Here is a 26,386-nt window from a genome sequence, read left to right as displayed (position 1 = left end):
ACCTGACATCTAAACCCAGTTTTATGCAGTTTCTATCTGTAAGCTAACACAGCTTTCTTGCGGAGCACGACATCATGAGGCTGAGCACATACCTGCCAGCGTCGAGGTGCTGCTGACAGCTGTGGAGGGGGTAGTGGGTCCGGTATCACCTTCCAGCTGCAGATCCTGCTCCACGGGCTGTTCTGGAATGGGCACCGGCAGCCCCTCCCGGGACTGCACAGCGGATAGCAGCATCCCCTCTGACTGCGGCCTTTTGAGCACAGTTCCCTCGTCCTCGGTGGAGATGGCAAAACGGGGCATGTCGAGAAGCCCTGAGCAGCGTCGGCGGACTGTCAAGGGTGGACTGGAATCGCTCTCCGTGTGTGAGGATTCAGACATGGACAAGCGCTTACGCAATCTGAAAGAGAAAACAAGACATAGCCCCTCAGTTAAGCTAGCAGAATGATGAACTTAAGGACAAAAGGAGTGCACAGACCCAAGTCGCACATCTGAAGTCAATTTTAGGTGAAGTTACGAGACCAAGCTACATCATTAGGTTCCTAAAACAGCAAAGCTTGGGGGTATCACCTGAGCTTAGATTTCCAGTAAACCCCTTCTAAGAAAGGAATAGAACAAAAAAAATAGATCTAGTGCAATAAATATGATACTAAATATTATAAAAATCACAATTACAAAATGCAAATCACCATCCACTTTTGGCATTCATTTCTCTTTCAAAGCGGCTGTAAATTTCAAGCCAGGAAGGCCTGATTCAAGATGAAGAGAACATCAGTTGAAAGCATAATCTATAAAATGTTTTTTGAATGGAGTCATAGAGACTAGATCACAACCACATTTTATGATCTTTCCAATGCCAAATTTTAGTGTAAAAGCTTTACAGGAGTTGCACAAAATGAGAGAGAGCCCTTTTTGAAGACAAGTTTGACAATTATTTCAGTTATGCTGGAAACGTGGTAATCCAAAATCTGGGCATTTGTATATTTTCCTGGTGTTTTTATTAGAACAAAAGATTTGGGGGGGAATATTCTGAACTTTGGAAACTTTGGACTGTCCTAATGGTTTCTCTAATTTGTGACAAATGGCAAAAAGACCAGACTTTGATGTTGAAGAAAAAACTGCTGTTGGTACATCTCCAACAGAACTAGCTTTTCCACAAATGGAAAGCTTTACTGAAGGTTAAAATTCCTTTAAATTAATTTAACGTATTTGCTACAAATTTAGGAGAAATTAGTACTTAACTGGATACATTTAAGGACTACATAATTTCTACACATTTGTTTTCAGCTACCTCTTCCACTTAACAGGTCTCACCTATGGAAATATCACATGAAGCATTCCTGACCTAAAAGTGGACGTGGAACATTTTGGAACAGATCAGCCTTTCTCATATGCTTTGACAAAACAACAGATTTAGTTCTACTGAACTTACATTTCAGGAGACCCAATCACCCAGCTGCGGTCTCGACTTTTCAAGCCACCAAGGCTGTCCAGTCGGTCATCTTTTTCTTCACTCAGACTCCGTTTAGTTGGTGGTGGTGTTTTCCTCTCTTCGTGGATGGAAAGACGTTCCATGCTGCTGTATACCTGCAGATAGCAAAAGATTCTTCTGTACAGAGAAAACAAACCTACATGGCCTCTTTTGACCAAGGGGCACAACCTCTTCTCAAGATGGAAGATATTCCGTGTATGAACTTGGCAATGCTCTTTGACTTAGTAACACCATGCAGATGTGACATGCTCAGAGCATACCAGGGAGAAAAGGAAATAGGCAAGCTTCAGAAACAAGAAATATTCCTTTCTACAACAGCACCCAACACCTGTCCTCTGAAAACAGCCCAACACACCACAGAAATACTAAGATTTTTCTGGGAACTAATTACTACTTTATGATTATTATTATTATTTTAACAATTCTCGTATCTAAGAAGAGGTATTGCTAAAGCAGACTCCACAAGTCTTGAAGGCTGGCATCTGAATCTTGAAATCTTACTAAACAAATTCAATTCAGTGATAGGCATCATGCTCATGACCCCATTTCATTATCATCAGTCTATCAGCGTTGCCCCAAGCTTATTTCAGAACAAAAAAGTCCTGCCCTCCTCAAGGAATCTACTATAATGCTGACAGCTTAATGAAAGTGCCTTTCTTGGTTTTACAGCCGTCTTTAAATAATTAAATGATTAAGCAAAAAAATCCATCCTTTTAAAACTACACTTGACTGTGGACCTCATTTACATAAGAAGAGATTAATGAAAATAATGTTATTAAAAATTCAGAGCATCAACAAGATAACTATTAATAAATCATATGGCTGAATTGTCAGGCAAGAATTTCAAAATATAATGAGCCTTTTATGCCTCCCACATTACAAATGCTGTATAATTTTCCAGATCTTAAAATAAATTCATTAAAAGTGAACTTTTTCTCTTTGTGGCAAAAACATTGAACCCTAAAGAAAAGCTTCAGTCTAACACAAGAATAATACTCATGGTGAGAAAAGACAGAAGAAAAGAAACCCTTACATACTTATGAGAACTTTTTCAAAATCCCAACCAATTGTCAGGCCCAATTTTAAACATACTTTTGGTGATTCAAATCAGGAGCAAATCCATAAAATTCATAGGAACTGTTACTTAAGCTACTGTAGCCCATCTGAGGAAAAGAAGAATGAACTGGTTCTTCAAAACAGACTTCAGTAGTGGAAACCTAGAGGAACTGTCATGAAAAAATAAATCTTTCAGCAGCCCTATATAAAATGCATACTCCCTTCTCAACAAGAAGTGAGAAATATGCTCTCCTGTTCATAGAGAGAGATGACCCCAAAAAAGCGATTCTTCTCCCTTCTGCCTTTCTTCTCCCTTCTGCCTCTCCCTCAAACATACTTCATTTAATCTAAGCTAATAGTGGAGTTGTACAATTTTGAAATGTCTGGAATAGCAGTTTATTTCAGATCACCTAAATCAGAATCAGAGACCTGCACAGGCCTGAGTTAAGGCATATTGAATCCAGAAAGTGTGGCTAGAAGGAACGTCCTCAGGACATCCTGTCCGTTTCCCTACCTCAAAGCAGAACCAACTCTCTTTTAGTCACCTGGCAGATGTTTCTCCAACCTGTTCTTAAAAGCTGCCAGCGATGGAAAATCTACAAATTCCCCAGGCAGTCCATGCCACTGCTTAATTAATTTTCAAAATTGGAAACTTCTTCTTACCATCTAATCTATAACTCCTCTTACCCATGTTTCCATATCTATTTTGGGTAGAACAGGAAGAGCAACATATACTCCCTTCTCTCTAACAGATATGTATTTGGAAGTCTTTCAGGTTTTACACTTTGTAGATCTCAGATCTTTTTTTTTTTTTGCTTTCCTCTCTTTTAGCGTTCCACGTTTACTTTCAAGAGCATTGCCCAGAACAGGACAGAGAACTCCAGCTAAACCCTATCTACTGCTAAAGCAGATGGAAGGGATTTCTTCATTTACCTTGCTTGCTCTCTATGATAATTGTCTTTTGCCTCAATAATCAGGCATATTTACCTCATGGTGCACGATGTGCCCAGATGTGCTATGATCCTTCTCTTTCAAACTGCCATGTCACCTTCTGTTAAAAACTATGAATAGCAGAGGTGTAGAACTTCGCATGTGCTCTTACTGCATGGGATCCCCTTGAGTTTAGACCAATCGATTTTAATCCTAATACCATTTTGTCACCTACTGGAATATCCTTTTCAGAATGACAGTGCTCAAATCAAACAATCTTTGGGCACTCCCTATGCCAGCACTGAAGTCATTAGTAAAAACATCAGGCTATCAGATGCAGGAGAGACCTCAGCAGTAACTTGTGCATTAGTGAAACACTGAGAAATACAAAACGTCATTCTCCTATTAACCTTGCACCCACCTTCCAATAGGACATAAACTATCACAGAGCAAGCATATGTCCACAGTTCTTTCTTTCCTTAGTCAATAGTAAACATCATGCAATTCCCACATATCAGCTGCATGAATAAAATATGAACCTCATATGAAGCACTGAAGGCCTCTGAAATGGTGTTCCTCTCTAGACTTCTTTCTTTCAACAAGCTAGCATGCTCCTACCTTGCTGAACCTTGGTGAGCATGAGGAGAACTGACGTATTTCCACATGATCATCATCATTAGTGTCCTCCTCCTCTTCTGAATCCAGGTGTTGGTACCGTTCTGAGCGGGCTGTAAACAACACAGCAGATTTCACCAGTGCACCGAGCACTGAGAACTCTGACACCTCAAGCAGTGCATGCTTACCACAGAACAGCCTTTATACCAATTCCTACTTGTCCACCTACAAAGAAGCTGGAGCATTCATACATCATAAAATGTATTTTCTTTAATACTGAAACACATTCATCCCGTTTTGCTCATCCTGTACAATTAGCAGTGAAGAATACCTCCTTCCAACTGAATTTATCTTCTATCATCAGCCATACTCTAAATGCTGATACTCAGCACAAATTTTATGTGTGTCTAATCCTGCAGATCCTTTGTAGTAGAATATTTCTTCCCTAAGGCATACCAATCCAATGGAAGGAGACAAGGAAACAATTCACTGCCCCAGTTTCCAATCAACAGCTTTATGACTGTACAAAGTCTGCCCTGCATTCATAGATACAAGCCCTCTTTAAAAAATAAAAATATTTACCCCCCAAAATATTTCCTCTTTTCCCTCCCACAAGTAGAAAAGGATTAGGTTTTGTGAAAGAAAATGGGCAAGCAGCCAATATGCAAAGCTATTTTTAATGCAAAAATCTAAACTGCCTCCAAAGAGATTTTGTGCTATGAGATTTGCGGCACTGTAATTCTAAGCCAGCCACATTAGATTTTGCAGAAGGGGATGTTAATAAATTTGGCTACAGAAAGCCGATTGCTATGCTGAGCCAAATTTGCTGCACTGTATCAGCCAGAAAGATACTTTTATAAATTCTATTTTTTTTCGGCATTGTTTGTAACAGCAACACCAACCTTTATCAACATCTATGTGAGATACTCCTGGATGTGAGAATTCCAGTCCTTACATAGCGCTTGCCTCAAAGTCATCCTGATAATGTGCTGAGCGCGCCCGGACAACTGGGGAGTTTGTCGGTCCCACATGATAGACCCACCGACTTGCACTGCTGAACATCATGTGGTGCTTCTACCCAACAGGATGCACTCAGAGCTGGGTACTGGGTCTCTCTTATCGGGAAATGCCATGAATCTTGCATAGTACTCATACCATGGCAATTCACATTTGTCTTCACGGTTTGGGTGGTGGGATTTTGTTTTGTTTTGTTTTTGTTTTTTGTAAAAGAAACATTTACTGGCTGAAAACAGTCACTAGGGAAACATTCCTCCATTCCTCAGAAACTCAAGGAAGTTGGACACACCAAATGCTTTGGAAGACCTGTAATAAACCCAGCATAACAAATACAGCATCTCTCACTGCAGGGTCGAGGCTGGCAAGTCCACAGGAACCAGTGAAAGGCCAATTGACTTTAACAGACACATTTTTTTCATTTAAAATTCATTTGCTTTCAAAGAAACCTTATTTGGCATTCCACAGAAACTTTTAAAAGGAATTTCCATCAAGCGTTCTATTCAATTTCTAACAATGACTTATCTTTGACAACTTCAGAAATGAAGTACACACAAAAAACACAATGCAGTTTATGCCTAATCTTTACTCTTACTGTCAAAATAGCTTGTGTCATCCTCAGATTCCAACTGTGGGATGAATTCAGCTTTCTGCCGAAGTAATCCATTCCAGTCCAAATCTTTAAAGAACCGATGCTGTTTCACTTCAAAGGCACTACCTGAAATAAGCATCATTTATTGCAGAGTATTTCTTTCAGTGTTCGCATTAACAAGAAAAAGAAACCCTAAAAATATCAAGAGTCTATAAGAATGCACCCAGGTACATTTACATCATGCCTTTTCCAGGAATTTTGAGAAAGAACTCATCCTTTTATCAAAGTGGTGATATAGGATAAAATCTGACCAAGATTTAATCCTTCCTACCTCTTCTTCATATTTAATGACAACACATGACTAAACTGGCTGGAAGACAGCTTCTGCTATTACATTCCACAGCAAATTGCAAGATTAAGAACTAATTAATATCTTAATTTAAAATTTCCAAATTCTAAATACCACCTTGTTCATAGCTAAATAAACAGAGCAAACTAAGAAAGGTACTCAGCACGTGAGTGGCTCCACTCTCATGAATAAACTCATTTGTTTAAATCAAGGCAGAGGCTTACATACCTCCCTGAATTAGTATCTTTTAACTAATATCTTATGAGTTAACAACCTCATGGGTACCCAGAAGAAAAAACTAAGGATTATCTGTCTACTAGCAAGTGGGATTTTTTCAGATGAAATTAATATTCATAAAAGATGTTACTGTCATTATAATAATAATAAAAAGAGCATAGCGAAGGAGAAGAGATAAAAGGTTTGCTGAGTGCCCGTAGCAGTAAGAGATGCCAAGTGGAACAGCAGTCTCAGCATTACAGGTATGTAAGGAATCAAAAAAATCAGTCCCTCAACTCATTTGATAAGGCAAGAAACTCTGCCTCTTTTCCATGACAGCAACAGCTTTCAAGTACATGGATTTGAGATAGACAAGAAACATGTGAAAATCATCTGATTATATTATTAATTTCTGTTCCATTGATCACCCTCGTGTGTACATATGTTAAGTTTGCTAAATACATGCTTTTGGAGATTGCTATCGATTTAGTTTTAATTTTATCCTTTTTTTTAAAAAAAAAAAATCCTTATCAATTGAAAATCCAAATTTAAATCAAACAAATGATATCTAGGAAACGGACAACCAGTCCTGTGAAGCCACAGTGTTGGACAAATTACATTAAAACAGAAGGGCACCTAAAGATAATTTTGTTGTGTATTTTTATTTGTTTGTTTGTTTTACTATCAGGAAATGAGAAGTATTGGCTTGTAAAACTCTGAGTCTGACATTGTAATACAAAAAGATTGGCATACACATCTGACTTTGCCCAAGAGATTGTATTAAGACTTTGTTGTATGTTTGGAGAATTCTACAATACAGGTCTCTATGAATGGGAAAGTTTTCATTTATTATACCAATGAGTTCACTTCATTGTAGGGGATTAAGCCCATAGCTGAAGGGAACTGAAAAGAAATCTGATTATACACTTCTCAAATCAAGGCACAACCCTCAAGCCTTAACTAGAATAGCACAAATTTGAGAAGATTTTACAAACCTGATTGCGTCTCTTTCTTGTTTTCCAAACAAAACAGTAATACCTGTCTGACACGTGTGCAGTCTACACTAATTTTCAGAGCTTCATCAAACCCAGAATAAACATTTTCTCAGCTCTAGACCAATATTTTTCAACATGGATCGGTGTGCCATACAGGCAAGGTAGCCTCTTTTACTGCTTCTGGGTAGTACTTTCCTATTCATAGGTTTCCTACCTGTTCCCATTCTTTCCAGAGGATTTTGGCGAAGAAGCTTAGAAATGAGATCCTGGGCATCTGGTGGCAGTGCATCATCACCTTCTGGCCAGGCAATTTCATCTGGGGACAAAAAAAGACTTGACATTTTCTACCTGCTTCACAACCAATTTGAATAACCATTCACATTCCTACACAGTAAAATGCAATGCTCAGTTCTTCCCCAGAATTGCAAATACCTTAAATTCAGCAGCTTGCATACTTAATATAATTCAAGCACTGACATTTTCCAAAATGCATAAAATTCAGCCTCAGCTAGAGCTGCTGTCAATCCAAGCACTGCTTGCGGAGGAAAAAAAATGCATTAAGAACTCTATTAATAAAGTCTGAAATTGGACTTCCATGACAATCCATAAACAATGACACTGACAATATTGTGGCTGTATCTTGTGCCCGCGCATTCCACACTAGTTATACTTGGAACAATTCACAGGTAAGCATTTCATGCATCAAATTTAGTTCCTCACTGAAATCTGCTTTTTGCTAGGGATATTTGCCAAGTGTGTTAAAAATTTACTGTTTCAGAAAGCATTCCCAACAGGAAATGTTTTCACTAGCATATTCACTGAGAGAACACAAAGCAATTGTTCATCCAGCTCCAAGCAGTTTTAAAAATCCATAGGACATGAAGGTACCGAGGACAATGGCATCAATTTGTTTTGCTCAGAATTTCCTTTTTACTTCATTTCTACAACAATTACTAATTGGCTGACATTTACACCTACAGAAGAAACAACCAAAATCAGAGTGAATTAGGCTAGTTGGCAGCTGCTCCATTCATATTCTCCATCATTTAAGTTAAAAGAGAACAACAAAAAATCCTCAAATATTCTTCCCCAGTCCTACAGGGACTTGCGTAACTCTCATGCCATGTGTACTGGCAGAACTATCTAGCAAGACAGTACTCAACAACTTTCAATAGCTGGAATCAGATGAATGCTACTTTGACACAAAGATAAATACCTAAAAATTTAGGAAGAAAGAACCGTTGCCTTTTATCTTGAGTAAACTACAGATCCTCAATACTTTTAAAGTTTTACTTCACTGCACACTTTGCAAACCACTTGAGGACTAGAACAGAAACATACCACTGATCACTTGTCCAAACAGCTCTTCAGGTGTGTCACCAAAGAAAGGAACACAGCCAACTAGAAACTCGTACAGGATAACGCCCATGGCCCACCAATCCACAGGCTTCCCATAACCCTGGCGCAGGATCACTTCTGGCGCAATGTATTCTGGAGTCCCACAGACCTGGAGAGAAACACACAAGAAAGCAATCAGCCTACAGAGTGTCAAATTCATATCAAAGTTGATTTGAATGTATGTGTTAGGTTGTTTTTTTTGTTTGTTTGTTTGTTTTTTCATTTGATTTGTTTTAATCAGAGCTTTGAAAGAGACATAATGTTTTGTCACTAATCATTCTAGACTGTAAACTACTTCCACGTAGCAAGAGTCTGTAGAGGGAACACATTACCTGCACAGAAATTATATCATATATTGTGAAATGTTCCGAGCGTGGACGTGCCAGCCAAGTCATTCTCTGGTGCACTAAGGCATATGGGAAAAATGCAGATTCTGTCTGAATATGTCTGTCTGCCTGATGGATTTCTACTGGCACAGCTACAGCTATCAGGGACGGAATTCTGACAAAACTCTTACATCTCTGCACTAGCAGAATTAGCAACACACTGCCATGACACACTTAGCATTTAAACTTGAGATGTACAGCTGGCACAGACAACGGCTGAGGACGTCACGTTGGAAGAACTAGGTTGCCTTGGGCTTGGAAGCAACAACAATAACAAAGTAGCTGTAAAAAATATAATGCTGCAAAATGCAAGACTATGATCTAGTGACCAAGGAGAGCTCCAGCTACAAAAAATGCTATGACTCAGAAGCAAAGGAAGACACAATCCCTTGTGTGCTCTTAGTTTACCATAGGATGATTATGAATTAAGGCTTGGCACAGCTAAAAAAGAAAATTCAGCTGTGATCCTAAGTATCTGCAGAAGAGATAAGGATTTTATAATCCCTTTATACATGGCACTTGTGAGCCTGTATCCAGAATACAGTATATAGTTCCTGTCAACTATGCCCAGGAAAAATCATCTCAAGCTGAAACAGGTGCATGAAAGAGCTATTAATTCATCAAAGGAAAATTTATCTCATTACCTAAAAGAACATAACTGGTCAAGCCTAGCAAAATGAAGACTAGAGAGGAAAGTAACCTTTAGGAAATACCATGGTGATGAAAATCAACGTTTAAGCCATCATACAAAATTATAAGAAGAAAAATATTGGAACTTGCCATGAACTTTCTAAGCATCAGAAGGGGGAGACTGTGTAACAACCTTCCAGAAAAAGCAGTGTTACCTCCCTAAAAAAACCTGTTCCTGCCTGCACTTTGGCCTAGGACAGCTTTGATATCCTGAACTAAGAGCTCAAGTGCATCACTTCAAAATGAGAAAGTGAAAAAAAGAAAAAAAAGAAAAAGAAAAAAAAAAAAAGAATAAACAACACAAATTTGCGTGCAAATATGAGAATGGACTCATATCTTTTCATTCAATTACAAAGCACACAGCACAACATCAAGGTAGACAGGGAGCGCTACAAACTCTGATTCAAACCCAAGACAGCTGGATCCCACATCAACAAAGAAAATTATCCAAGCTTACCTGCTTGTCCAGAAATTCCCTGGTATCCTTCTCAATGTGTCCCTCATAAAGATTAGTTGTAAGACTCATTAACCCGATTTTAGACAGTCCAAAGTCTGTAAGTTTAATGTGACCCATGGAAGTTATCAGGAGACTAGAAGAAAGAGGAAAAGCAAAATAATGCAACACTCAATGAACTGTTTCCCAAAAGGAATTAAAAAAAAAAAAAAAAAGGAAGAATACAAGATAATGCTAATCACATTAGCATTAAGAAAGACCATCACAGAGCTGCTAAGGCAGCCAGAAATCAGGTTGTCTTCTGCCATTATTTCACCAATGCAGTAACAGCTTCAAGATAATATTTGAAAATGTTCTTCCTACTCTTTCTCAGTGCCAGTCTGGTTCTGTACATCAGTAGCAAATCCCTAAAACCTCCTGCATGTTAGATGCCATTGAAAATCTCTACCGTCTCTAGCCCTCACATCCTCCTGCCAATGTAGAGAGCCTCCAAAGAACTGGCTCTCTTCCTCTAGCTTCTGAAGAGCTGAAGACTTACTTATCAGGTTTTAGGTCACGGTGAACGATCCCGTAATTGTGTAGGTACTCCAATGCTAGAACAGTCTCAGCAAAATACATTCTCGCCATGTCAACAGGTAGGGCACCAATGTTCTTGAGAAGTGTAGCACAATCACCTCCTAGAAAAAAGTTGCAAATATGGCACAGTGAAATAGCAAATACCAGTAACAAAGAACAGCTATGGGACTACAATACTAGGTGACCAGAGCAAATTTCCTAAAGGCTTTGTATCTCTACACTGTTACCCCAAATTCTAAAACTGTCTCTCAACTCAGTCTTGATCTTCAAATAAATATTAAAATCTTAGGAAAACTGAGATGCAGGTATGCTTGGTATGCCTGTTCTCTTCCAAAATGGCACAACACAACAAACACCACCGAGTGCTGAACAGCTGAAAAAATAAACTGTGATTGAAGAGTAGAACTGAGATTCTTCTGGCCTTATCTTTATTATCAGTAAAACACATCAGGATAAACCTTCTCTCCAGTGCACTTCTGTTAATTTCTGTATGGCTCAGGAAAGCAAGAAATATTTAGCTCAACAATTGTACAGATGCCATTTTCCAAACTATAAGCAAGCCCTAAGGGAAGGACTGTTCATGACCATTTTGCCTCTGTATAAATGTCTTTGCTTTCCACCACTGTGGCAGATACTACTTCTGATATATGAGCTTCTTAAAGTAGTAAGCAAATGCTAAGGCTACTACCTGGCTCTTCCCATGCATGGAGAAGCAGCCACATCATTGGACACAATGGTACGACGAAAATAAGTTAGTGGGTCCTCAATTCAGGTTTCTGAAGGAATACTGCCCACACATTTCATTCATCCTTCATCTCTACTTGCAAACAGGAATTAACATTTTTTTATGTCGATACATCTGTTATCATTACATTAATTTATTTGAAAGAGCACTAACACGGTAACTGTAAGTTTGCTTCCCACAAACATTCAGTCAAGCAAGCCAGGCATAAGAGATTAGTTCTATTTACCGGAGGAAACATATCACTTACAATAAAAATAAAATAAAATAAAATAAAATAAAATAAAATAAAATAAAATAAAATAAAATAAAATAAAATAAAATAAAATAAAATAAAATAAAATAAAATAAAATAAAATAAAATAAAATAAAATAAAATAAAAATAAAATCCAGTGAGTAAGGAAAAAAAGCAAACAACAAAACAGCAGAGTATTTTTAAAAGGCTGGTAAGGAACAAAGACTGTTTCTTGGTGATGTTTCTTAACTGCCTTTCTCTAATGCCAAGCAAGCATGCAATGAATCTTGCTATGCCATCCCAAAGAAGAGCAGGAGGATGTCTCTCCACTGAGGACTGGAAAGCTCACGATGACTTCTGACCCCTCCAACTTTTCTACATGTGGCTTTCTGTTTCCTCAGCTCCACTGCAATCATGCTGTGTTAGTCACAGGGATTCACAACTGGAGTATCTCCTTATACAAAACCATACTAGGGGCAGAATGACTCACATTTCTCCAGCTCAGCCCAAGCAGTCCATATACTCCTCCCTAAAAGGGCATCATGATCTCCCCTGCTGCTGCAGGGCTGACTGACCTCACTCGACATGAAGAAAGAAATAGCACACACAAGTTGTTCTTCCTCCCTGTTGCATTCAGAGCAGCATGCTGATCGACGTTACACCCAAAGGTACACATCTTGTAAGCCACTTAGAAGCGGCATCCTTTATAATGAGACTCATTACGTGTAGGTGCTTTGCAGGTGTAGATGATGACAAACATACCTTCCACGTACTCCATAACCATGCACAGATGGCGCTTGGTCTCAAAGGAGCAGAACATGCTGACTACAAAGGGGTTCTCAGCAAATGTTAAGATATCTCTCTCGACAAAAGCCTGCTGGATCTGGTTTCTCAAAATTAGGTTCTGTTTGTTGATCTTCTTCATGGCAAAACGTTGACGGGTGGTCTTGTGTCGCACCAAATACACCGCTCTAGAAAACCACATACCAAGAGCAAAAGTTCCATTTTCAGTTTGAACTATTTAAAAAACAAAAAACAAACAGTGGATGGTAACTCCTTTGAATGGATCCCAATAGACATATTTGTGACTATAAAATCCCATCTCACTGCCAAACTCCCCTCAAAAAGAAGGAGACCTCTCATGCTTCCTTCCAAAGCTACTCTGCCTTTCTGAATTCAGGAGCATTTTTGTTGATGTGACTAACAAGGAGATAATTCAGGCACAAATGTCACAAACTTCCTTAAGTGTCAGTGCAGTGAGGCTTGTATTTTTCAATACTATAGTCACTATTTCACTAAAAAACATCCAAAATATATGAAATCAGCATGATTTCTTTCCAAGCTCCATAAAGTTAATTTGATGCAACACTGTCACGAGGGATTTCCTTCAGTATCTCTCACATTTCTATCATTTGCAGATCATTAGATTCCTGCACATTAGTAACACTGTTTGCAAATGAAATTTTCATCCGGTTTGCCTGCCTTTCTGAATCAATGCTTGCTTCCTTTTCCCTGGAGTATATTGCATTTAACATGTTATTGTGTCTCACAAGCAGCTGACTGTAAAATACACCCAAATACAAAGACAGGAATGAGTAACAGCAGAACTACAACATCTCCCCACATTTTACAAAGTTATTTTTAAATCATGGGGGCTGTGCAGAAATGTGACTGAAAACATGAAAAGCTTCTTGTCTAACAATGCAGTGCTTCAAACTTGCTCCATTGTGTCTTCACAGACTAAAAAATACACCTACACTTTTTCCACAATTTAAAATAAAAAACAAGTTGCTATTAACTGAGCACCCACTTCTACAAAACACTCAAGCACACGCTTGCTTAAGTTTTGATATTATGACCTACTGAATCACTGTTCATAGTTAGGGCCTAATCAAAATCATTCGTCAAGATTTATGAACTGCAAAGAGTTCAGGAATCATCTTTAAAATTCAGGATAGGTTTGGAAGATCAGTTAAAATTTTAACTGACCAGTTTCATTCTGTATTCTTCAATGAATAAAATCTAATAGCACTCTTACTTTATTACTTCTCACATTTGCCTGTATATAATTTTAGTATTTATCTTGGTATTTCAAGTGCTCACAAACAGCCACATTACATATATAATCTGAACACATGCAAGAATGCAAAATTATAAACAACTTCTTTCTCAACATTCCTGCTGCTTGAATGAGTCATCAAAAACATTTGCAACTACAGAATTTTACCCTCCCTCAGTTAGGCAGCCTTTATACAAACAGAAATCGCAGGACTTACACACTCAGCATGAAAGGAACTGCAAGTAGGGTGCCTTGATATACAATAAAGAAAGGGGTACAAAATAATTTTCTCAGACTCAAAACAAACTATTGTTTAGGAAATTCCACAATAAACTAAGTGACAATGTTTCTCCTAGAAACAATGTTTTGGGAAAACATTTTTGTCATCTCAAGCCAAGGTACTGAAGTGTCTATATATTATCTACCTACCACAAAAAAAAAACGCTACAGAAATAATTACTGCAAGAACAGATTTGAGGCCACAGCTTGGAAGGGCTTCAGCAAATTTGTGCCACAGAGGGATTAGGAATACAACATTCTGAAAGCTTTAACGTGGGCCAATTTATTTTTACAAGCAACCAATAATCTGGAAGCTGGGTGCCAGTTCAGCACAACGTTAAGACCTTCACAGTCAGGAAATACATCCAGGTACAGGGGGTACTGCCTAATAAACCCTGAGAACATGAAAGAAATGGCATCTCTTACAAGAATGCAGAAGACATCACAAGTATGCACCAAGACTTAGGCAAAGTTCTTTATACTCTGGACCCAACAGAAAACAGTAATTTGTCTAACTTTGCAATTACCCTTTATTGGGTAGAATGATAATAGTATTTTCTTTTAAAGCAAAGCCTAAAAAGCCTTACCCATAAGCACCGTTACTGATCAGTTTAATAGTTTCAAACTCTTCTTCAGATGGAGTTTTCTTTGACTGGACGGAGGCTCCACGGCTCTGGGGAAAGAAGACCAAAAAAAAAAAAAAGGAAATTGAGTACAGGAGCAACTTCATTCTATACTTCACTCTTTTGTCCTTTTCTTCTTTAAGCAGCATTTACCCAAACTCAAAGCATTTCTAAAGCTCTGGAGTCCTCAGCTTCAGGATAATCATCTGCATCCCTAGCAGCCTTGCAGATTTCCTCTGCAAGTATTAGTACAGAAAATCATTGGAACTGTAAGATTCAGACCTTTCCATAACATATTGAAAATACCAATAAACTAAAAAACTAGGGATCTTTGAAACCTACTGAGTTATATAACTACATTTTTCCAACAGTTGTAACTAAATTCATCTCTTTTCAATTCCCATCATGTTTTACAAATGCAAATATAAAGAGTTTCTCCAAACGATTTTTGTTTGCAACTCCAATGAAACATAAACAAAATTTGATTATAAACGTCTGTTTGCATTTTTTATGCATTTCACCTCCACAGTAGAGATTTGCACATTGTTATGAGTGTATACTTTAGTGCTTTTGAATGTCAGCGCTTTTTTTCTTTTTTTTTATTAAAATTCCACTGCGTTATAATTAATTCTTTATTGTAGACTACTTCTTTCCAGAGGAAAAAAAAAAAGTGCTAGACAGTATGAGTGTATTACTGCTTTACCTCGACTGAATCATCTGTCTCAGGAGTGTCTGGGCTGTCATAGCTATTCAGCTGGGCCATTTCTGAAAAGAAAGGGGAGAGATTACTCTTAATGATCTCAATCAAACACTATTCTCTTTGTTTGTACAAGACAAACAGGATTTTAAGAGGTGCTTGTAGGTTATGAAGGACATACTTCCCCTCTGTAAAAAGTCACCCCAATTATGCAGTGCTAACCTTTAACATCTTGTAAATTGTAAGCAGCATTTTATATAAAAATGAATATAATTAATTGTCCTAATCTCAGCATCACTTATTGTAGATGGTTTCTACAGTAAGTAAAGCAACAAATGCAGTTTTAAGGAAACTGCCAGCTAGTTAACGTTAAAACCTACTCCATGCATATAGATGGTGGCACCTCTGTACTCAGAAAATAAAAAGAATTACATTTCAAACAACCTCTCCCCATGAAATGTGTACGGTTCTGCAAAATGCTGAGCAGCAGCAAACTGTGAGAAATTCAGTTAGTTTAGGCTACTCAGCTGTCTTAGGAGATGCTATAAACTTTGCAGAACCAAATCCTACATTAACTATGAGTCTCTGAACAGACATCATTGACATTTCTGGGTGCCCTCCTTACAGAAAGGAAATAAGGCACCTTGACATCTCCACACATTTCTAAAGAAAATTTGACTTTAGTAAGGGGAATTAGTGATGGAAAGGTTCTCTCCCATGACAGGGATCAAAGGAAAATTTTCCTTTAATGTCAGATTTCAACAAATGCTATTAAATTGCATTTAGCAATCTTTGGTAGAAATTTTCCTGAAGAGCTCTTCACTTGAAGTCAACCTGTCACTGTCATTCGAGTAAACACCATAGAAGTTAAACTAGTCCTATCCAGACCACTAATTTATGGTAAAATTATGCTCTCTAGGGAAAACAAAAAGTACAGTTCAATCACTGAAATATTCTGCAGCAATCTCCAATCTCTGTCACACTTCCTATTGTTGCTGAGCAAGCCGTGCATGCTCGTAAAACTTGTCATAGGAAGAGAGAGTAAGCTAGCAGAGTGCCAGACAAAAATATTAACTCACGAATTCCGAAGTCGGAATCTTCCGGGGCTCTGTACATTTACAGCATATTCATTTTACTATATATAATTCTGGGACCTAGCAGAAAAGCTTCTACTTTCTTCTAAAACATTACTCATACAGTGTCTAAAAAGCATTGTAATTTCATGGACCTTATCAAACTTTGTAACAGGTAGAAAGCAAATGTTTATGACCTCTTAAAAATGTATCAAATGTTTAAGTGCAATATCCAACATTTCTAAAAACCATCAAGTGTAAAATAAACCCTCTTCATCACAAACTAGATTTTCTCTGAGTATAAACTTGTGTTAATTATCATAAACTGTCTGGAAAACAGTTTTTCTGCTCTTTTGGGAGCAGAAATAAAAACTTTTATATCCAAGTGAACTACTCATTAACTGACATTATGTTTATAGTGCATCTACTTTAGAAAATTGAAAATATATGCACTCTTCACTGAATCGCGCATCAATATTGCTGCTATTTTCACATGAAGTACTCAGTTATCAGGCAGTGCAACAAGGCACTCCTCCTCCTACTCTGATGACATACTGTGCTGGTTATAATTCACTCTTTTTTGGTTTCACTGCTATGCAAGATGCAAAAATACAGGCATCTCCACTTAAAAAATCATACTAGTCCTGGTTTCATGGTCCTGGTCCATGGAAGTCACAATTTTTTCCAGAGAGGCCAACAAATGGGATGACCAAATCCTTTCCAACCGACCCACTAGTAGGCAGGCAGTGGCTGAACAGAAACAAGTGAATTTACTTTTACTGCCCAGCAGCACAGAGAAAGCAGTTAAACCATAAAGCCATTTCCTAACATTTTTTCAGCTATAATACAGGGAGACATTATTAACACCATAAGTAAAGAACTGTCATTGTTGATGTGTGATCCTTACCCCAGCAATGCTCCTTTGAGACAAGGGGCTGGAAAAGACAATCTAGAATTTGACAACAAACAGGAAGATAAGGACAAATGGCTTAGAAATTAAACCAATAAAATAAAAGCTTCCTTTAGCTATGTAGTGGCCAGGAGTTAGTATCCGGAGATTTGGTTATCCTTTCAGTAGTTTGGAGAGTACAAAACAGGGGTTCTCACCCTCCAGGGGATCCCTGGTAAGTCCCAGCTGGCTGATAATATAACGAGGAATGTCGCATTTAATTCCTTGCCCTTCCTTGGCATGGCCTTCTGCAGCTTCTAACAAATGGTAGAACTCCTCAGGATCAAACTCCTGCAGAAAGGTGGAGAGAAAGGGGTGGGGGGTGTAAATGATTCAGCTTTACAGTAATGAACGGTTTCTCTGACATACTGGAGAGAAAGAGCATGGCTTGAATCATCTGGATTCCTCAGAAACATCCAAAGCTAATTCTGGGTTGAGCTGCAATGCTAAACATTTATAGTACAAGCAAGTCAAGGCATTCCAACCTGTTCTGCAAAAATGCTATGCCTTGACAGCCTGGTGGGCATCCACTGGCTTCGATTTGCTATTCAAAACATGACAAGGATTGTAGGAGTTTTATGAACCAAAACCAGACTATCAGATAATGAGGTCATAAAAATGCAAACATTAACCTGGATCCACCTCCTAATTTTGTCTCTGAGTTGTGCCATGAAAGGTGATGAGGACTGAGGAGCCTTCTTCTGCCGCCTCTGTCTGGCAGAGGAGTTAAGCCAATACGAACCTCTCCTGCTTTCAAATACCACTTCTGATCAAACCACTCACCCACCCACCTCACTTTGTAACTGTCCCAACCTTAGAAATACCTAACAGAATTGTTAATAAAATACTGATTATTAGTCTACCAGCAGAGAAGATTTCACTTTCCAGTTAAGAAATACTATTAAAGGGAGCAGATTATGTCAGCTCAGGTTTGGTGTACTGGATCTCTAAGGAAAGCCAAGGTTATAAGCAGGTATGATCTTTTTTACTACACCAATAGATACAGTTGGAAATAAAAGACAATATCTAGGTGCAAGAGCACTGCTGCTTAGAAGCAAGATCACTAAATAACCTTAATTCTGCCCTACAAACTTTATTATTTACCAGCAATGAGCAAAACTCTTCCAAAAATTTTCTAGTGAAATGTGAGGGGAAAAAGGGAAGCAGCGCAAGTTATCAGAAAAGAATGGATGTGAGTATGGCCAGCGGTATGAGGGAAAAGAGAGTACAGGAACAAGAAAAAAAGCTAGAGAAAATGATGATATAAAGGTATTTGGCTAGAGAAACAGAGAAGATGCTTTTTCTTGATTACTCTAAGCAATGCTGCTTCGATACGTCCATCAACCAAAGACAGTAACAATGCAAGAAACAAAGTTCTCTTCTAAGTTATCTGGAAAAGAATTAGTCAGCTATCTGAGAGCTGGGAGACAGCAGGGATCACAGAGGACTGTGGCAGAGATGTGATCAACAGTACTGCAATATAATTTAGAGAACAAGGTGAGAGGGAAGGTGGAGTCAGGGAAGGACTTTTCAAGATACAGCTGTAGGACATTCATTGGTGAGTAAAGGACAGAAGAAAAGAAATGTCTGGTGACAAAAAAAAATCACGTGTACAAAAATGAAGTAAATTCCACTTCTGCCTTCTTTGTAGTAGATTTCTTTTGTTATCTGTGTACAGTTTTACTTAAAAGGAGAAGCATGGTCCCTACTAAGGGGGGGAAGTGCTATCACATAATATATTTAAAAAAAAAAAAAAAAACAACCAACAAATTACATACTTTTTCCCAAAAGATGGTTTCAATGATGCACAAAACACGCGATTTTCTTGAAGCCCCAGAGACTCATTCCATAAACAAACATTTCACTGACCAACATGTAACACAAAGACTGAAGCCAAGTAACTGAAGTTTAAAATAATTACATGCCTTCACTCCCAGCACAACAATCCCATCCATCCCAACCACTGCTGATGTGGTCAGTCATTTCATTTACATGGCAGAAAGAAAAACAGGCTGTGTTACTGAAGTTAACATTAACAGTAAATCTTAGAACATTTGTCTATAAATTCACAAACAATGAAGTTAAATGTTAGATTATCAAGAAATATGCTACAAAATAAAAATAAAATGTAGTTGGAAAGCTATTTAAATGGTAGACTACCCATTGCTATAGTTGTTGCTCTTTTATAGGATAAAAGGAACATCAATACTTATGTCTTCACGTCAGCAGAATTACATATATGGAAAAAATTGCCAGAAAGCCAATAAAGCTTAAAAAAAATGAAAGACTAATATATAAAGCCAAACATGATTTTTACACTTTAAAGATCAGCCACTGCATTTTCAAGGTTGTCACGACATGCTTTGGAGTTCATTACTCAGATCTCAATGACTCTACTGCTTCCACCTGCTCTCCTGCACTTTGCAGAACATCGGGTGCAGAAGATGGTGGATGACCCTGGGAGACCTACTGATCTGCAACTAAAAGCTGACTTGCGTTTGAAAGTGCTTCCAGGTATAGAGATGAGTTCACAAAACTTACCAAGGTTTCCTGCCTTCCTTGCACTATAGGGTTCCCAGCCAAGCAACCCGTCTGAGAGTCATGGGTCAGGGCAGAGGAATTAGGGGACTCTCTGAAGTCTACTGGTTCACAGCACCTCAGCAGGTGTTTACAACAGCTGGTGTCATTGGAAAGGTTGGACCACTCCGGTCCACCTTGCCAAAGAAAGCTCTGCAAAACTCATTTATCTTCTCGTCGCTCCAGTGATAAATGTCAACCGCGCGCACACTGCTGCCCTCAACCTGTTAACTACACATCTGTACCAGCCACAGATTCCTAATTCAGCCACCTTGTGTAATGTCTCAATCGGATGTAGCTTGCCTGTCATTTTTATGTCCAGCAAGAACAAGTAGATGTGTGCTTGTACCTCTCACGTAACACAGGCCAGGGAGTTTCATCCTGCTAGTGCATAAATTTCAACTGTAGGTTTGTGATACCTCCTCCAGCCCTCAAAAACAAAATTTGTGACTCTTTCCTACACTCTCACCAAGTTTTCAACATCATTTTGAAATGCGGACACGGAACTGAGCTCTATAATCTATAATCACCACAATGTTGTATACACAAACCATACACTTTCACACTCTTCACTGTACCTACAAACACCCTGAGGAGTATCAGGTGGTGTGATGCTGCATGAAATGGTGCCAAAAGCTACATCTGGCCCCTCAGACATAACCTTTACACTAAAACCCACCTAGCCACTGTTGCAGCTGACACTCCAATGGGAAGATAAGTCCATCTTAATGCAAAAGATGGGACTTTTAAAAAATATATATTTATTTTTCATCAATGTTTTTAACAGAATTTAAAGTTTTCAAAGTTTTCTCTTGAAGACTTTGTGTTCCTCATCTCCTCAAACACACACCAGACCACACACGTGCTCTCCTGAGAACCACACTTACCAGGCACTCCAGCAGCCGAGCGGGTCGTGCAATAATAATCATCAGCTTCTTCACAAGCTGGGTAACAAAGGCAACCTCTGAGCTCTCCGATCGCTCGTGCGCCTGTGGAGAGCAAAGGATCCCATTATGGTCCTAGCAGTGAACTCTTCATTTTTTATGTCAAATACTGATCACAGAGGAATCACCCTCAGTAACTGCAATTTGGCAGCGAAGGCATGGCCGAGTGAGGCCAGGCAGCAATCTCAGCTCATTCAAGGACGCCACGTTACATACAGCTTTGCCATTACAACTGACTGTTTTTATCATGCAAGAGAAATTTCAAAGGCTCTGTTTGCATTATGTCACCCATCAGTTACATTAGATATGATGTGTTTTGTTTAATGAAAACAGCAGTATTGATTTTCCCAATTTTAACAACCATATGATACTGAAGTCTAGAAAATGACCAACTGCTACACATTTTTAGGCTGTGCTTTCAGATTTGTACCACTTTCATTCATCATCATGAAAATCCTAACCTTTATTTTCTTTTTATTTAATTTCATAAAAACTACAGCATTGTATTGAATGCTCCGCTGTACCAAGCACACAAACAAAGCAAAGAACATACAGAAAGCTAATTCAGAGAATTTATTCTCACCCACTCTTTTTAATTTATTGGACTTCAGTACGAATTCAATGCTTAGCTTCAAGGTTTGTGTGTGTGTGCGTGCACAAAGAAGGGATGTCTTTTTATAACAAAAGATGCATTAAAATGGGTAATGTAAGAAACACGGGCAAATTTGACCAGCAATACCCATCCACCCCTCAAACTACTCTTTTTTGCTCAAAAACCACATTGTTACAAGTCCTGAAACACAAGTAAAATAGTATTTCATTATAGGGTGATAAAAGATGGTTCCAATGACATGAAAAACAACTCTGAAATGGAGCATGGCTATTTCTTTCCAAAGTCAAAAAATTAGACTTTAGCACAGACACAAATATAAAGTCCAGAACTTCACCAACATGTTTATACTGGCAATGAGCCAGTAGCTGCTTATAGGAATGATATTTGTCAACACAAATGCAAGCAGCAAGAAACTTAAAGGTTCATTTAGCATTGTTCATTAACACCATCTAAGAAAAAGAAATATACTGCTGAGAAACCAAACACACTGACAGACACCTCAAAGAATAATAAAAACACAGCAGCTAGAAAAAGGCAGCATTTTAAAATATATGCCAATTTTGTTACCAAACCAACAAAATTATTATTCCTCATTTTGACAAAGGTCGGAATAAGAAACGTTACTTCAGCACTGGTAAGGTAGTGCTAGAATTTTAACCTTGAAGAAAACTACCTAAGTGCTAGTTCATCACCTAAAAACAGTACCAGAGATGCTTCCTGGTTATAAAAGCCTTATAAAGAATATTTTGAAAACACTGAAATAAGTTGAGATTTTTTTCTAAACAGTATTTTCTCATTATAAAATAGAAAATGATGAAAATGAAGGTGATTAGTATTCACCCTGTGCCCCTTAATGCATTACCCAACCTTATGAGCTAAAATATGAATTCTATAAAGAAATTAATGTTTTCATAGCTGAAAAGCCATTCCAGATCACCAGGGGTTAGCTGCTTTGCCATGAATAAATAAAACATCAACAACTTTGTATTATTTGAAATATGAGCCATGCAATTGGAACGTCCTTTTTCTCCCCCATATAGTATGCAAAAAATAATATTTATACTGCTGAAACAAACTTATCCTATTAAATCAAGTCCTTTTGTTTTCTTTCTTTCTCATCTTCTGCAATTTAGGCAAATAATTTAAAAATTTAACTAACTTAATCAGGTGTCTGTTTCGAAAATGAAAAGCTAGACCATGACTGCCAAATGAGAAAGAAAAGCAAAAGCAAAAAAAAAAAAAGAGCAGAGTAGAGGATTACAAAAATCAAACACAACTTGTAACAGCCACTCAGCCATCATCTCTGCACAGCGCTGCTCTTCCAAGATCCTCAGCAACACTGCCTCTTCTTGTTTCGTTCCCTCACAGGATAGTCCGGACATCTCTACAGACGTCTTGTTTACCATCTGTCCCGATGACAGGATCACGAAAGCAGCCGGGGTTATATAGCACAGCTCTGCCCGCCGCTTCCATGTGCCTTGGGATGATGCGTGCCACCTAATTAGCAGCTCCCAATGACGACATGCTTGTCTGAAGGTTGCTGGTGTCATTTCAGGGTTGTCCCCCCCTCCCCGCCTCCAGAGGGGAGGAGGGAGAAGCTATGGGGTTGTGGGTAGAGGCTGATGCCATTCCTCCACACATTGCCAGTGACACATGTACAGGAGGTAGCAACGGGTAATTTACAAACCGATTCCCTTATCTGAAAGACCCATCCGTCACTAACTGGAGCTACTGGGGCATGAAATTAAAATCACTGTCCTCCCCTGGGGTTCAGCAGGACCAATAACTGGGATATGCAAGTCACAACACTGTAATTGAGCTAATATACTGATGGAAACCAAAACAATAGACCTGCAATGCCAAGAACCAACAAATTTACGCTCAGGCTCATATTAAGAAAGCAATTCCAATCAGAATATCAATTTTCCAATGTGCTGTATCAGTCAACATAGTACAGTACTAATTCCTTCCTCTCTTCTTGTGTTCTAAGCACACCTGTAATTCTTCATTTCCTTGCCTCCAACTGGCTTACCCTACGCAAAAGCCATTCAACTTTTGGCTAGTTTTACCTCGTCTTTGTCATTTAGTCAACGGAGCCAAGTAAACAACTGACTATATATAACCTTTTACTTCAAAGGAACCTGAGCTCCTATTCCATCCTCTAACCAACCCCTAAGGAAACAGATAAAGAATCAAATGCCCTATTCTTTGTCATACTTTGTTATTTTTCAGTATCTTTTCTTTAAATGTTATTTTTCAGTATCTTTTCTTTAAATGTGAAGAGTGGCATCCAAGTCCGCGCTTTCCAAAATAAAGAAAATCTATTAAATTCATTTTTACTTCAGGATCATTTCAGTGATGCAATAAGCAATAGGTTTCTCTGGCTACAAGACAGTATTTCATGCTCCAAACGAGAAAATACCTCATTTGCCAGAACTAATGAGATTTGTTGGTATTTTATTACAAAAGCCAGGATCTAAAAACTTTAAAAGCTCTCTGGTTTGGTGTATTTAAACAGCCCATTATTTACATGCCCAATTACTCTATTTTATGAATACATTTTTACAACATAAAGTAGCCTCAAACTGCTACATATTAAATAGTTTTTTCTTTCTGTGGTTTGAAATTTCTGTGTGAACTTCACAGTAAAACTATATGAAAATTCATGGGTATTCCTGCCAGTTCCTGACCCAGGGCTGCTCGTTTCCTTACTGACCAATAAACCATCTTCCCAGTCTTTCTGTATCTTGTAAAAATACAGCATAAAACTATATATCCTACTGGAAAAGCCAAAAACTATATATCCTACTCCAAAGGCCATACTACTGCCCAAGTGAAAGAGATTTTTTTATTTTTTGAGATTCCAGTTGGTCTTATTTATATAAAGTACTACTCTGCGTGATGCCTTAGCAAGGTAATCAGAGCTAAAGATCCTACCCTAAGCTTGGGATACTCTAATTCCAACTCCAAGCTTCTGGTGTTTCAGGTGTGTGTGGGGGGGGTGGATTTTAAGAATCAGAATAAAACCAAAAGACAAGAAACTCTGCACAGGGAAAACAAACAAACAAAAAAGTTAGATGTGGAAGGAAATAATGGACCTTCCTGTGCCTGCATTCATTTATTTGTCCCTCATTCCTGCCGTGTTCTGCCTCCCTGGTCTCTCCAAGCTTTCCCTTCAACCGTCCCTAGCCCACCTTACTTCCTAAAGTAAGTGTAAATTAATTACACTTGAGAGCTGGCCCTTCTCTCGCCCGCACGCTGAAGAAGATGTTGAGGAGGAAGAAGTCAGAGCAGCCCCGATGTGGGTTACTGAACAGCAGAGGGATGGTTCTTGTACCTCACACAGTCACTGTTCGGTGTCATTCTCTCCTGTGCTTGGGAGTAGCCGAATAATGAATACAGAACCAAAGGGAAAAGGCCACTTAAGAAGGTTATATCGAGGACTTGGTCTGAGGGAGAGGAGAGGAAAGGAAAAAGCATGTTTACCTGACCCACACCTTCACTGAGATCCTGATTAACCTCTTCAGGCCACAAGACAGGCCCAAAAGGGCTGAGTGGAGTGGCCAGACCTAACCTATTGCTATCTCAATTTCTTAGAGTATAATAAATCACAGACCAGATAAAAAGGAGGGAGAAAAGTCTGGAAGCAGAAGAATTTCAAGCTTAAACTATCTGTTACCAGAAGATACTTTAAAGACACTGTAAAATACTCTGTAGACCCTTTGCACCCCTTGAAATGTAAGCTGTTTTGCAAAACATACACATCCACTTCTAGTGAAAGCTTTTCAGCTTCCAAAACACTGACCAAAGGTGCCTTATTTCATAGCTTGTGTGCAGACGTATCCTGCTTCCAGACGCTGGAGATACAACATGGACCTACTGACACATGCTCATCTGGCTGCAGGAAACCCCTGCACCCTGCTTCCAGCTCCTCCACAGCAGCTCCAAGTCTTGTCAGCAACATGCAGCAGTGCTCGCGTGCCTCTGTCAGCCCCTGCGCCAGGCAGCCCTGGATTCAGCAGCAGTGTACACGTGCTGCTTATGCTGTCCAAAAAGGCTCTGCTGCCACGCTTCCAGACACTAGAAAGATTTTCCTCTTCCAGAAACCATGAATCCTGAACAATTTATTTGACTAGATGCAATTTCTCCAGCCCTGTATGCTGGAAGCTACGGTCCAGCTCCTGCACCGCATCCAAAGAACTCTACTTTTACCAGGAAACACATTTTTTACTATAGAAATGCATCCGCAGTGGTTACTGATATGCCATAGGCAGACAACCATGCAGGTCTTTGAAAGATATTCTTTTCCTCTCTTGATCTGTCAAAATCATTCCTCATTCAGGCTTAGCACCACAGGAACAAACACGAGTAATTTCTTTTTTCCCATGCATAACAAATATCGGGGAAATTGCAGCCACGCTCATATAAATGTGGTAGCTAAAAATTTTAGTTAATACAAAAGAAGATTCTGCAGTTCTCACAGAGCTTTTAAATACAGTAGTAGTATATTAATATAGTATTTTAATCTACTTACCACTTTCTAAAGTCTAGAAAGAGTGGCAGAGATGCACAGACTAGTGCAATTCATACTGGAAAACTGATCAATGACATGTAAATACATCTTCATTAAAAATATTAAAAATTGTCATAGAATAATTATTTCAGGGTCTCTGTTTCTTGGTATCTCAGTGATATTTGTTATCAGAGCTTGTGATCTTTATAAATCCTGTACTTTCAACTTGTTATCTCCTTAAATCAAAGCAGAGGATTAGGAAGATGTTCCCAAATAGAGGTCTGGACCCAGCAATACGTAATAGCACCAACTCTTCACAAC

At 38.6% G+C, this 26,386-nt stretch overlaps 1 protein-coding gene across 12 annotated transcripts in view; it reads right to left on the bottom strand.

The window, feature by feature from the left end:
- The window catches only part of MAST2 (microtubule associated serine/threonine kinase 2), a 189,289-nt gene that overhangs the window by 12,717 nt on the left and 150,186 nt on the right, over positions 1-26,386 (bottom strand). For all 12 annotated transcript variants that reach the window (XM_035332500.1, XM_035332501.1, XM_035332502.1 and 9 more), the window contains 13 exons: positions 20,883-20,984; positions 17,577-17,709; positions 15,403-15,464; positions 14,664-14,749; positions 12,501-12,709; positions 10,723-10,861; positions 10,188-10,320; positions 8,598-8,763; positions 7,471-7,572; positions 5,700-5,822; positions 4,094-4,203; positions 1,430-1,584; positions 93-397 (listed from right to left, as the gene is read on the bottom strand). In XM_035332500.1, coding sequence (XP_035188391.1) covers positions 93-397; positions 1,430-1,584; positions 4,094-4,203; positions 5,700-5,822; positions 7,471-7,572; positions 8,598-8,763; positions 10,188-10,320; positions 10,723-10,861; positions 12,501-12,709; positions 14,664-14,749; positions 15,403-15,464; positions 17,577-17,709; positions 20,883-20,984 — 1,825 coding nt within the window. The remainder of the gene's footprint in view (positions 1-92; positions 398-1,429; positions 1,585-4,093; positions 4,204-5,699; positions 5,823-7,470; positions 7,573-8,597; positions 8,764-10,187; positions 10,321-10,722; positions 10,862-12,500; positions 12,710-14,663; positions 14,750-15,402; positions 15,465-17,576; positions 17,710-20,882; positions 20,985-26,386) is intronic.

This window comes from Oxyura jamaicensis, chromosome 8, assembly GCF_011077185.1.
Source record: "Oxyura jamaicensis isolate SHBP4307 breed ruddy duck chromosome 8, BPBGC_Ojam_1.0, whole genome shotgun sequence".
NCBI classification, from domain to species: domain Eukaryota; kingdom Metazoa; phylum Chordata; class Aves; order Anseriformes; family Anatidae; genus Oxyura; species Oxyura jamaicensis.
The sequence above is the reverse complement of the archived record's forward strand: the minus strand, read 5'-3'. Positions and strand labels throughout refer to the sequence as shown.